At 37.4% G+C, this 14,726-nt stretch overlaps 1 protein-coding gene across 1 annotated transcript; it reads left to right on the forward strand.

The window, feature by feature from the left end:
- The first annotated feature begins 327 nt into the window (after positions 1-327).
- Positions 328-13,206, forward strand: rho-7 (rhomboid family intramembrane serine protease rho-7). Its single transcript, XM_085951610.1, has 9 exons — positions 328-503; positions 607-832; positions 3,166-3,279; positions 6,703-6,865; positions 8,249-8,344; positions 9,482-9,606; positions 10,234-10,335; positions 11,185-11,282; positions 12,979-13,206. The coding sequence occupies exons 1-9, from the start codon at positions 451-453 to the stop codon at positions 13,070-13,072; spliced, it is 1,071 nt and encodes a 356-aa protein (XP_085807736.1). The 5' UTR covers positions 328-450; the 3' UTR covers positions 13,073-13,206.
- The last annotated feature ends 1,520 nt before the right edge of the window (positions 13,207-14,726 follow it).

Here is a 14,726-nt window from a genome sequence, read left to right on the forward strand (position 1 = left end):
ATTAGCACTCACCTCAGCCTGTAGGAGCAATTTTTCGTTGATTTTTCGAGTATTCTCGAAAAATTGCGAATCGGCAACCAGTCGCTCCAGCTGCCACGTGAAGCTAGCTGCGGACCGCGGGGGTTGCGACAATGTCACATTTTATAAATGGATTTTCTTTATTCATATGCATATTAAAAAATCAAAAGTTATTAATTATATTTTGAGACATTTTTTCTCACTTTTTAAACATTATATTCGTATTTTTATATAACATTTATAATAAAATAATAACCTGTCAAATTTACTTTTTATTATATGGCAATCTCAGGTGATCGAATATTTGGCAATACATTTGCGTAGCTGTCAATTTGTAGCTGTCTTTTGTGATATATTATATATTTATGTAATTATTTTATAAAGGATTTTGTCATTGAAGTATGTTGTAAGAATACTTCGACGTATTATAAGATGATTTCTATTTTCCGGCAAGCTTCTGCTTTTGCCGAGGTTACAATAACTCAGTGAGTAAAAATTTATAGGTTATAATAATTCATAGATATTTTGTTATTTTTGCATAAACAGAATATTTTTAATGATGAATATTAATGTAAATGTTTAATTAAGGAACTCCTGCTTCATACGAAAAGGATTGAAGACAAATATATTCAGCGCGCAGTCCAGATATGGATTACAAGATCCAATACTCTTCAGACAGAGCACCAAGCGGGGGTTTAAGTCTCACCATAGAAAGGTTTCCAGACCTGCTGATATCGGTTTGGAAGGAAGTCACGTAGAATCTTTACATGTACCCTACAGAAACCTGATTAAACCATTTGGATTCACAATAGCGGTGAGACATCAGTTTTTATTGAAGAAATAAACATAACGGTATCTCTCCGAAATCGCAACTCCGGTGAGTGTGAATAGCCCTGTCTGCGTTTAGTCTTTTTCGCAATCGCAGTGCGTGCATAGCCTGCGGATTGCCTGTCTCAAAATGGCCATTTTCATGATGTACATAGAATAAACTGTTTTTGTTAAAAAAAATTATAAAAGCTCATGACAACATGTGCGGCACAATTACCCTGAATGATTTCGCGAGAAAAAAACATATTGTGCAAACAAGTGCACATCTTTTCAGTGATATTTATTTGTTTTTAGTGAATTAAGAATACATATTACAGATGGTGTAAGTTTTTTTTAATTTTTTAAGCCCTGCTAAACCAAACCATAATCGATAAAAAACGTTCTATCGATAAAATATCTAAAATTATACCATTAAACCTACATCATTTTATATACTTAATGAATATTTTTTGACTTTTATCTATTATGGCTTGGATTAGGCAGGGCTTGATTGAATTTTAAAAACTAACAAACGCTGTCTTCATATTGTAGTCTTAGTTTAATGAAAACAAATACGTTTGGTCGATAAAGTTTAGTGTGCACTAGAGGTGAGTTGGAAATACTGTCACCAGGGGCCTTATGTTGTAACTTACGAGTTGAAGTCACCCGGTCGACATGACGTCATATGACATCATTGTGACGTACTACCACAGTGATAATAGCATTCGAGAAATTAACGCTACTCAAATACTGGCGTTATCCATTGTCCCCATACGCAAATAGGTGTTTCAGCATAATAATATCTACGGTGAGCCGTGTGCTTGGGCGGCTCGCCTCGATGCGTGTATTGAGGTTACGTCACAATTACGTCATGTCGTCGGGTGACTTCATGTCACAAGTTATAACATAAGGCCCCAGTTTGTGTACTCAGGTCTCAGATGAAACTACCCATACTAAGAATGTGTGACCCAATAAACTTGTTCCAAAAACTTGTGATGCTATCACGAGTCGCTCGCTAGTTGGTAGACTTTCAACACTATTGACATTAAATGCGCGCGAGCGAGATAGCACTTGAATACAAATATATTTTAATATATTAGTCTATGCATTCGAATGACATAATCGTATGTATGAACAATAGGTCATAAATTTTGTGTCCCAGCACATTCCCTCGGGAATGTGGTGCAGGTTTATTATAACCGCTCAAAACATGTTAAAAATAAAAAATTAATATTGTTATTCATTTTATGTTAACAAGAATATTATAACCGAATATAAAAACAACTAATAAATTTAAAATGTGTTCAAAATTTTATAATAAATGTGACATTTCGAAAAGCCGAGCTCTGTATATTTTTAGTTGATATTTCAAATACTAATATTAGTTTTAGTTCCAGTTGAGTATGAGACTTATGTCGCATACGCACGCCAAAGTAAGTATTCTGGAACAAGTTTCGATACTAAGTATTTTTTTATACTGGTAGTAAGTATACTTAGTCTTCAAAATCGACAAGTTTTCACACCTCTAGTGTGCACTATTTATGTTGGATCTTAACAGCCTACCTTTACCCTTCGCTACTGATACAATATGTATTATGTACCTATGTTGATAAAACAATATGTAGCGCGGGACCTCCGAATACTTTCTCCCTCGCACAGCGGCCGTCGCCTACAGTCAACGCGGGCGCGCCCCCACCACAGCGCGTTCCCACTATCGAGTCGTTCCCCACCGAAGCGCACCGGCCTTATCAGCTGGACGGCGAGAAAGGGGTCGCCTAGTTGGCAATATAAGGCGACACACGGCCTAGAAACATCAGTTAACCTTGGGCCAGCTTGGCCCTGACTCAGCATAGTAGTCTTGCTTGGTCTGACAACGATATACACGGCTTTCCGTAACTCTATCAGTGTACAGTGAGCTATTGTGGTGAGCCAGGCACGAGCTCAGGTGTCGCCATAGTTACACCTTCAACAACACAACGAACCCTTATAATATTTATTAAGGAAGTACCTACTTTTACCCTTATAAATATTATTAATTTATTGTTATCCTTACAAAGATATTTTTAGCTTTATATTAATAAAGTATGTTTAACTTTTTAGGGGTTTTTTATTTGGTGTCCCACGATACAAATTCCCATTCCATATATAAAAAGGTTTGCCGACACTGTCTTAGAGAGAACTTTACTATATAATTCTGAATTACACATGAGATACTGATATGCCGCAGTTTACCTATTGGGTAAACTCTATTCTAATACGTATCTACTTTGTCAACTACATATTATCACTGTTATGTAATTGGAATATGTGTTTTATGAATTGGACAGGCGTTAATTTCAGTTTTCGACGGCGAGCATAGCCGGCGCGGCGATATGGCAGTACGAGACGATGCGATCGCACGCCATTGAAATGATGAAGAAACCCGGCAGCTGGCTGCAGACGCCCAAGAAACTTGTGAGTAATAAGAGTTTATCTTGATGACCAATATGATAACCACTATTTAAACCGACAAACACTTTTTATTAATTGTGACAATACATTCACACGAAATTAAATGTCATCAACATTCCGTACCCATTACCCAGTGGCTTAGGCAACTTTTTAGATGGGGGGGTGCATAAATAAGTATAATAAAATAAATGTATAACACTACAGTGGAACCCATTTTCACATGCCTTTGATTCAAATTTTTTTTCTGCTAGTCGCATGTAGTTCCTACAGTTCCATTTATAATTTTATTTTCCGTAATTTACATCTGAAATATTCAAAATATTATATCCATGGCACTTATAAACTGGTGCAACTATCTGGGGCATGTCTAAGAAACAAGACAGCGTGGTAGACATCATATGCGAAGTTGAATCTGCTATACACAAACTACCCGCTGCTGTTGCAGAAGAAATACGACAAGATGCCAGCCGTATCCTCAGGAAATCAAAACCGCCACAAAGTAACATAACACCTGCGGAACGATTTGCGAAAAAACGACCAACTGGTGGTTTTACCCGCTGATAAAGGAAATGCGACAGTCGTTATGGATGCGACGGACTATGTTGCCAAAATGGAAGAATTACTGAAAACCCCTGTGTATAAACATGTAAAGCGGAACCCCACCGACAAGATTGACAGAAAAACGAGGGAATTAGTTCGATCTTCCGATATTCCTAGTGAGGAATACTGGAAAGTATTTACTAAAGCGCCGAAGACTCCTGGGATATATGGGTTACCCAAGATTCACAAGCCTGACTGCCCACTTCGACCGATAGTTAGCGCAATCGACTCTCCCACGTATAGACTTTCGAAATATCTGGCGTCCCTTTTGCAACCACATACCAACGCCACCGCATCATAGGTTAAGGATTCAACACATTTTGTAAAATTATTAGCTGATATGACTGTAAAGCCTACTGACCTCTTAGTAAGCCTTGATGTAGAATCACTATTCACAAATGTCCCCCTGGATGATACCCTAAAATTAATAGGTGAAGTTTTCTCCGCAGAAATGACTGGACTTTTCAAGCACTGTTTGACGTCAAGCTACTTTAGCTTTCAGGGCAAAGTGTTTGAACAAACCGAAGGAGTCGCTATGGGGTCCCCTCTATCTCTCGTGGTTGCGAATTTTTTCATGGAAAATTTTGAACAGACAGCTCTTGACACGTGTAGATTAAAACCTTCGTGCTGGTTACGGTATGTCGATGATACCTTCTTAATATGGCCTCATGGTATAGAAGCTCTAAATGAGTTTTTGGCCCATTTAAACAATCTACATTCGATGATTAAATTCACGATGGAGATTGAACAAAACGGAGCTCTACCATTTCTTGACGTGGAAGTTATCAGAAAATTAGATGGTTCTCTAGGACACAGAGTCTATCGGAAACCAACTCATACCAATCGTTATTTACATGCTTCTTCTCACCATCACCCTGCTCAAAAAATGGGTCTGATTTCGACTTTGATGACAAGAGCTCGGCGTATCTGCGAATCTTTGTATTTAAAATCCGAGATATCTCAAGTATCAAAGGCTCTTCAAGCAAACGGATATTCTCACAATATGATCCAAAAAGCCACCAGAAGCAAAATCAACCTTAACCCGGTCAGTCAGGAGGAACAGATACAGTTCAAAGGCCGGGCCTATCTACCTTATATCAAAAACACCACCGATACTATCTCCAGGATACTTCGGAAACATAATATTGAAACAATATTCTCAACGTCGACAAAGGTCCGAAATATGTTAAGACCAGTAAAGGACTGAGCACGAGAGAGCATACCGACTTAAACATTACACGATGTCGGCAATTGCCGAGCACTCGATGGATACAGGGCACAAATTTGACTTTGAGACCGAGATATTGGGTCGGAATAAAGGATATTTCGCACGATTGGTAAAGGAGGCCATTGAAATCCACAGAAACCCTGAAAATATCAATAGGGATGATGGATTACGGTTAAAAACGTCATGGCTTCCGGCACTATCAGCAAAATCTAATATTCGAGCCAGTATCCCCGGTCGTAATGATTGACAGATTACTCTGAGCAACGTTTGCTCTTAGATAATCGGATTCATTTTGACATTCTTAGAGCAACGTTTACATTCACATACCTACACTACATTTCATCATAAAACATATCTCTTGATAATGGCCTCTGCAACGAGCCCGAAGCGTCGAGTAAAGAAGGAAAAAGGACACACAGTGGAAACCCAAAAATCTACTACGATAAAAAACAACCGTGAAAGCCTCAAACATTACACACTATGTAATACACATTATGTAGTACTAGTTCCACTTATATTAATATTTATCAGGACTGGTTTCACCCGCTTCCAAAAGAAGTTTTATATATGGAAGAATATTTTTTATCAATTATGTTATGGTTTAGGCAGGGTTTATGAATTTTAAAAAAACTAATTAATGCCATCTGTAATATGTATTTTTAAATCAACAAAAAAAAAATATGACTGAAAAATGTGCGCTATTTTATCAGATCGCCCATAGCATACCTAAACTATTATGTTTAGACTACACATGGTTTAAACCAGGGGAGGGCAAACTGCGGCCCGCGGGCCACATGTGGCCCGCCGGGTATTTTTTCGCGGCCCGCCATCGATAATTGTACTTGTGATTACGAATAACTTTTTTATAATTTTTAAAAAAATATTGACAATAGATCATAATTTGAAAAATTTGTTGTTTCGTAAATGTATTATCTCAGTATGTATTCCTTACGTTTCGTCTCACACTATGTAACCACGATTTTCTACGTTGAACTTCGATTTCAATAGATATTGATAGTGTACCGACAGAGCTACAACTTGAGATTATTAATCTGCAGTGTGACACTAATTTAAGAGAATTGCATCGTCGTGAAGAAATCTCCAAATTTTACAATGCCCTTAATTCAGACAAATTCGACCAACTGAAAGAGTAGGTATGCAAGAAAAATGTTCGTTATTTTTGGATCAACCTATATATGTGAACAAACATTTTCGATCATGAACCTCAATAACAATTCTTTACGATCAAATATCTCCGATGCCCATTTACTAGCAGTTTTGAGCTTTGATTTTGAACAATATCAACTACAAAATTAACACCTAAATTTAAAAAAATGTTCAAAAATGTACAACAGTTTCATTCTTCTCAATATTTTTTTTGTAATGTTTATTTTTCGTGATAATAAATAGTGTATATCTAAAAATGGTATTTTACTTGCGGCCCGCCGCTCATTTTGAATTCTTGAATTTGGCCCTCCATCCAAAAAGTTTGCCCGCCCCTGGTTTAAACTAACCAGCACCACCTGCAAATTAATATTAACAGCCTACTTTCACCCCTAGCTACTGTTATTATATAATTAATTTATTTTGCTTTTTAGGGAGGATGGCGTAATGAACTAAACCAACGGTGGAACAGCTTACGAGAGGGAGAGAAAATCTTTATCCCAATCTGCGCGCTTAACGTTTTGGTGTTTGCTGCGTGGCGCATTCCTCGGTTTCAGCCGACCATGCTCAAATATTTCTGCTCCAATCCAGCGGCCAGTAAGTCAGATTCTTATAAGTCAGGCATGTTCAATTTCAAATAACCTGTGGTCTATCATCCATTATCAAAACTGGCAATGTTCTACTACACTTATCCATTGTTATTCCTCAACTTGAACTGACATATTAAATTTGACTGAAGAAACTGAGTCGTCACAAATTAAACAACACTTGTTTTTGACCATTACAAAGAAATACTCAATCTCCCATTCGTCGTGAGAATTACGTTTTGGTTTTCTTTTGTGCACCCATTGTCAAACTATTCTTATACTATGGGGACGATATAGGCCGGTTCGAATTAGTCGTTAGTTCAGATTAGAGTGAAGAGTAATTTAGTAACTAATCGTGTATGAACAGACAAATTTAGTCGAGTCATTCTAATTTTTCGGCCGAGTAGCGGCCCCCGCCACCTTTCACCAAATATCAAACAAGCCACGAAACAAGTCTGAACACGTTATCTTTCTTCGTCTTCTTCTTCTTCCACGGCGCTACATCCCGGGGTGGGATTTGGCCTCCTCCACAACCGCTCTCCACTCACTCCGGTCTCTCGCCACACTTCTCCAGTTACCGGGTCTTCCTATATGAAGCCAGTCCACTTCTACGGCGTCAGCCCATCTCCTTCTTGGACGGCCTCTGGATCTCTTCCGTTGGGGTAGCCACTTCGTCATGGTCCTTGGCGCTCTAACTTCAGGCATTCTCTCCACATGTCCCGCCCATCGTAGTCTTTGGGACTTACAGTATCTTATGATTGTTTGCTGTTCAATCAGCTCTTCCAACTCGTGGTTCACTTTAATTCTGTAGTTCCAATGTGGGTCCAAAGATTTTGCGGAGTATTTTGCGCTCGAAGACAGCTAATTTGTTTTCCTCGTTTTGAGTCAAGCACCAAGTCTCACAGCCATAAGTGACCACTGGCCTTATAATCGTTTTATAAATTAGAAGTTTACTTCTTCGGCTTAGAATTTTCGACCCCACCAGTCGCTTGCAGGCATGCCAGCATTTATTCCCGGCGATAAGGCAGATTTTTATCTCCTCTGCTGTCTTATTTTCGGTATTTAGGCTGGATCCGAGATACGTGAACTTGTCCACCCCTTCATATGCATGCTGTCCTATGACACGTTATCTTTAGTCAAGTTCATTAGTTGTCGTAGAATTTCCTCCTCCAATTCTTCTGATGTAGCCATTACAAATGAAGTTATTAACTTATTTGTTTTTTTGAACATACATAATTTCAAAACACTTAACCAACAGAAAATTTGTTTTTTTTTTTAAAGAATACGACACCCAGTAGGAGTCAAATCTGCGTTTATCGGGATTCACGCCCATGTGCATTGACCACTATGCTATAGGAATCTAATTAAATTATGTATTATTTTTATTCTGTAGAGATCTTGTGCTGGCCTATGGTACTTTCCACGTTCAGTCAATACTCCGGTCTCCACCTCCTCGCTAACATGTACGTGCTGCACAGCTTCAGCTCAGGTATGTGACACTAAATTTCGTAAAATAACCGTTAAATGGCAGCCAAATATTGACACTGCCAAAGAAATTTGATATCTTAACAGGCGGCGGCTATGATTTCTTGTTTATAGCCACAATCGTTGGCTATTGCTTGATTACAATATATATCGTCGCTTAAGAAACAACACCGCGGAAGTCAATTAATTAAAATTTTCAGGGGCAAACAAAAACGGTCTCAAAAAATTGAAAATTGATACCTTTTAACTTATTTTTTTTGTGTTTAGTTAAAAAAAAAACTTTTTTTTAACTAAACACAAAAAAAAAATTAAAAGAGAGAGCGAGGCAGGGAGAAGAGATGTTAAAAGAGGTAAGGTGAAAGTAATCATACACATAAATGCTAATTCTTAATTTGAAAAATAAACTGACACACAAATAAAGGAATTGTTTATTTTAATCGAAGAAAAGAATACAAATGATAGAATACTCTCATAATAGTTTGATTATGTTGACAGGTGGCACTGCCACCTGGTAATTATTTCCAGTACTTCGAACTGGAACTGAACCGAAAACCGGAAAAAATGTAATTTTTGTCAGAACAAAAACCGGAACCGAACCCAAAAAAAAATACAGTCGAACTTGGTTATTACGATCACGGACATAACGAGATCTCGGATGTAATGAGGAAACATTTGTTGACATTTTAGTTTATGATTTTCTCCATACATTTACCGAGCAAAAATATCATCAAAAATTTTATTAAAACTGTTAATGTGTCGATCGTTTAAAAACATTTTTGACATTTGAATTAGTGCAGCGGACTGACTATAGACAACCATGGGTTCTGATTTTTAGATCATTATTGAAATAGCATGTTATTTTTTTCATAATCCTATTTCTATTACAAAAATAAATGCTTTCTTCATCGGGATCAATCCAAAGTAGATGTTTATTCCTTGTTCGTAATGTGAAAATACTTTTGAAAAATCATTTGAGGTTAATTGTCAGCCGATTCATTTCACGTGTCATTTGTCGATTTTATGATGCAGGTATTAATGGCGTATTTTTCTGCGTCCGGTCCAAGTATTTACATCCCCAATGAAATTGCAACATAATTAAACAAAGCCATTCTTTTACGATTTTCTCGTGCTCACTTTTCAGGCGTCGTTTCATCAATGGGTAAGGAGCAATTTTTGGCGATGTACTTAACAGGAGGCGTGGTGAGCAGCTTTGCCAGCTATCTCCACAAAGCAGTCACTGCGCAATCCGGACTCAGTCTTGGAGCGGTAAATATTAACAATTTAAACACAAAATAACACTTTCAACGGTAGTAATAGTTATGTAAAAGACAATGGATAAACAGTCTTCTACAATATTACGTACGACATTAAACATCTGACGTTTACCCATATGTCAAACCAACGATTGCGAGCGCCTCTGCCGTCAAAGCATATGTATTTAAATTCAATCTGCATTCCGCACGGTTGAGAAAATGTATAATTTCTCGTACTTTAACTGAAGTAGGTTTGCGCAACGGGTCCGTAGTGGTTCGTTCAGAAATCAACCTCCTGGAATGGCCACACAAGACTCAGTTGACACACGCTATATTTGCATGGAAGTCAAAAGCCAGGAAGCTCATCCAGCGGATCCACAATTAGAGCGGAGTTCCTCACGCCCAATGCTAACCAGTCACGTCACCAGGCATCCTCCTCATTCAGTCTAAAACAGCCCCTCTCCTGCATTTTTAAAAAACATTTTTCGAGCAAAGACACTTCTTTGGTGATGACGTTATGTCAGCACACAGCGAGAGTTTTATGTTGCTTAAAATGTTGTTATTTTCCCTCAATGCGGGCATGTTTAGTCTTATCTGTAGCGTGACATGTCAAAAATAAAGCAATATTATTTATTTTCAGTCGGGAGCAATCATGGCCGTACTAGGATACGTGTGCAGCGAATATCCAGAAACTCAACTTAGTGTTATATTCTTACCGATGTATACATTTTCTGCCGGAGTGGTAAGCATCTTATAGCAGTATATTATTTTTTTATTTGTCATTCGAGGCCGTTACTAATGGTAACGATGTTAGCAATAATGTGAAGTAGCTTAGGAGCTAGGTGATTATCCGATCATCCAGCAGTGGATCGACCCCAGCTGATGAATGAAAATTTAAAAAAAAGAGTCCTAAAATCATCCTTATATGCCAAAGATGTTGAAGAAAACTTTGTTCTATATACAGTAAAACCCCGTTGATTCGGGATTGACAGGGCAGAAATCGAAAAAAAATTCGAAATACAAAATACAAACTTAATTTTGATGTCCTACCGTATTACAGTTTGGAATACAGGATAATATAAATGCCAATGACGTCTTAACGGAGAGGCCGCTGACGTGAACGGAATGCCGCTCATATAAAAATGACATCTTTGGACGTCCCACTTTGAACGGGAAACGGGGGGTAAATCAATTATTTTAAACATTCAAATATGTTGAACACACAACGACATATATTGGGAATGTCGTCACATACTCGGACTTGAAACAGAATTCTTTTTATTTTTGAAATAAAATTTGCGGTGTGCAAGGTACCGCCGTACATACACCTATCGGAAGTAAAAAAGTTAAGGAGGGATAGCTTTGATACTAATTATCATTACTTAATTTATAAAAGATGTTAGCCACTTGTTCAACCTATAAGGTCCAAATATTCATTGAAGAACAACATGTGAATTCGCCATACCCTGGATTCGAACCTGCAACTCACGATATTATAGGCCTGATGCCTAGCCTAGCTCAACCATCGTGGGAATCAGAAACTATGTAATAAAAACATTTTAAAATAATTTAATTTTTCTGTTGTTCTAAGGCCATCAAAGTGATAATGGGGGTGGACATAGCTGGTCTGATAATGGGATGGAAGTTCTTCGATCATGCTGCGCATCTTGGCGGTGCAATCTTCGGATTGTAAGTATTCCTAATTATTCGTAGTCCGCCATAGCAATTGACGGATTTGCAAGTTTTTAAGAAAAATTAGTCACGATATTACAAAACATTATTATTGAGGTGCTGAGAACTAAACGAGGGGTTCAAATAAATTGTATGTATTATATTTCGCCGTAGCATAGTTGACCGTGAGCTGTCTTACCGGAATGAGATGGCCATATAGCATTGAGATCAGTAAATTATGCTTTCGTGGAGCATTGCAGACAGTAATGTTCCAATTTTATTAGATGCAATAAGAACATTGATTTGTATCAAGATCAGATAATACAATGAATGCCTAACCCAACCTATCCTACTTTAGAATCATTCAGCGAGGCTATTCCAACATATCATTTAACAACCAAAAAGAGCTAAATGTGATGAATATATCACATTTAAATTGGACCTATGGTATTCGTCTAGTGCTCCTAGTGCAGCGATGGCGAACCTTTTTATGAGTACGTGTCGAAATATTCATTATAATGAATGGCGTACCAATGGCTAATATTGGGATTAAATTATAAATTAGTAACCGCATTATGTGCCGATTTGTATTAATAAAGTTTAAATTTACGGAAATATATTATTTTTTTAGCCTAGAATAATGGTAAAAATACAATAATATATTATATTATTATATATTATGAAAAGTATATGACATAATATATCGGTGAAAACTCAACTAAAGGCGATGTTTGTTATTACATATACAAGCAGAAGATTTGACCGGTTAAACACATCATCACTGTTCTGGCAGAAGACACTAATTCGAAAAAATTACATATTGAGTTAGTTCTACCAAAATGTTCATTATTTCAAACTTTACCGTCTGGAAACCTTCTTAATAAATAAACAGTCTTTATTTGAAAGTTATCCTTTTTATGATTACTTAATAAACTCACATGATAGACCGTTTCAAACATTTTAACAACTTCAAAGTCAAATTACTCAAAACTAGTATTCTCCAGTTAGTGTGTTCTTTCAGAACAGAGACGACATATTCACTAGGAAAATCGAGGATAAACCGCAACAAATAGGTACGACATTACTGAATTTACAAGTAGTTGGTGCTGATGACAAATGCTGCAGTGAAAATCTATTTGTATGCGACTATCATTTATTTACAATTAAAACCTACGACCACCATCATTGGTGTCAAACTATTTAAACCAAATGCTGTCCGGCCAACTCAAGCGCAATATTGCAAGTGTGATGAAGAATAGTCAATATTGCTAAATTGAAAAATAATATATATGTATTTGTCAGACCCAGGATTCAAACCTGGGACCCATAACGTTATAGGCTTGGCCATCGTGGGCGTATATATTTAGATACTATTAATTTAGTTATCTATTTGAATTTAGTATTTAATAGTTTTACACCATATTAGGACAAACACAATTTGCGTGGAACGACTAGTTAATTGCGAGTTTAATTTTGAACTGCTTGATTAAAAGGTTTGATATCAACTGACTAATATGATATTCGAGTGACGAGTACTTAATTATTGTCTGAGTTCATTAGTTATACTTTATGTTCATAGATGTTACTGTACTGATGTACTGAGCACCTATGACAAACCGGAACATGCTTCAGCAACGATAGGGCAACCAGAAGGCTACATCCAGCAGAATATTCAACATCTCTGTTACAAACATTTTCTTTATCTCTGTTTCAGAGCTTGGTGCTACTGGGGAAACGCATACATCTGGCAGAAGAGGGAACCGCTGTTGCAGTTCTGGCATAAATTAAGGGGGAACACCGTTAGATAGTTCAATTAATATTTATTTTAAACAGATTATTAATAAATCAGATATTATATTATATGTTTGCTGTATGTCGAATTTGGCAGATTCTTAAATATAATAACTATTACGATAATTAAAATTTTTATTAATAAGCAGATAAAATTACTTTCGTGTCCTACATTTTGGCGTCCCTTGTCCCCACCAAATAAATAATATTGTTAACGTAACTCGTACTCCGTTTACACGTGCATGGATTTACTGCAGACAGTACGTATTATCGCGGTCATAACAAAAAAATGCACCCACGATGGCCGCGCGGCTTAAGCGTTGGCCTATAATGTCGTGGGTCCCAGGTTCGAATCCTGGGTCTGGCAAGTACACATTGTTTTTGAGTGTGACCCTAATAGGCTAAACAAGTGGCTGACATCCATTTCTCGTAAAAACAAAATCTGTTAATACAAACCTCCTCTCTGTGGAGGCCCATATGATCTTATTAGGATCAGACAAGGTCAAACAAAATAATGCTTGTGTAAACACGTATTATTGTGCAAATTTTAAAATTTCATGGATCAAAAAAGGTCAGAAGCTTCTGAATTTTCAATTTGCAATTGGAACTGTGCGATATCTGTACCTGCGCAGTAAAACGATAGTGGCAAACATGCCAGTAAAAAAACGAATTACACCGCGAGACTCATTTTGAGCTTAACCGATTTTCACGACCTGTCAAATAGTACCATACGATTACAACATCGCGTCTCGCTTACTCTTGAAGAATGAGATTGGTGAGACAGTCAGCACTTTTACATGTAAACAGTTATTACCGCGATAGTTTAAAATACACACTATCGGTGCAAGTAAATCCATGCACGTGTGCAGGCGCTATAATTCCCTTAGGTTAAACCGCTAAACCAATGTTTATTGATTGATTCAATTATTATTCAAGAGTTAGCTCGAGTGACATCAAGAATGCGGTCGCGTGATAGCTTCTTCTTTTCTTTTCTTTCGACCATGTCCGATCCTAATAGGATCATATGGGCCTCCACAGAGTGGAGGTTTTTATTAACAGATTTTATTTTTACGAGAAATGGATGTCAGCCACTTGCTCAACCTATTAGGTCCATACTCTGACTCATACACAAATTGAAAAACAATATGTGTACTTGCCAGACCCAGAATTCGAACCTGGGACCCTCGACTCTATGGGCCGGCATTTAAGCCACGCGACCATCGTGGGTGATAGCTTAGCCGTCGTTAACTACCGAGTAACTCAAAACGCATATGATTGACCTTCGTTGCGCTAAATCTGATACGGATTGAGCGAACGTCGTGTCTATCATCCATCCAGAACTTGTCATCATCATTTATCCCAAAACCCAAGTGAAACCGTGAGAGTGACATTCTGAACCGTCCGTTTACCAGTGCGTGAGTCCTCTCAACATAAAAGGTCAGTGTCTGGCATCCTGTTTAAAGCACTCTCCCCCCTAGAACCATAATCCACAAGTATTTTCAAAATTACAGTTCACTACAAAAAGCGCAACCATAATATGTATATTAAAACGCAAGTTTTTAAACTTTCGACAAGTGAGAAGTTTATTAGTGCGTCAACAGTGCAGACGATTGAGTGAGATTTCTTGTATTCAAAAACTACATTAACCACGTGAACACAGTTTTATTATTT

The sequence above is a fragment of the Rhyacophila brunnea genome, unplaced genomic scaffold (assembly GCF_057557595.1).
Source record: "Rhyacophila brunnea isolate RB1 unplaced genomic scaffold, BYU_Rbru_1.0 scaffold_24, whole genome shotgun sequence".
In the NCBI taxonomy this organism is placed as follows: Eukaryota; Metazoa; Arthropoda; class Insecta; order Trichoptera; family Rhyacophilidae; genus Rhyacophila; species Rhyacophila brunnea.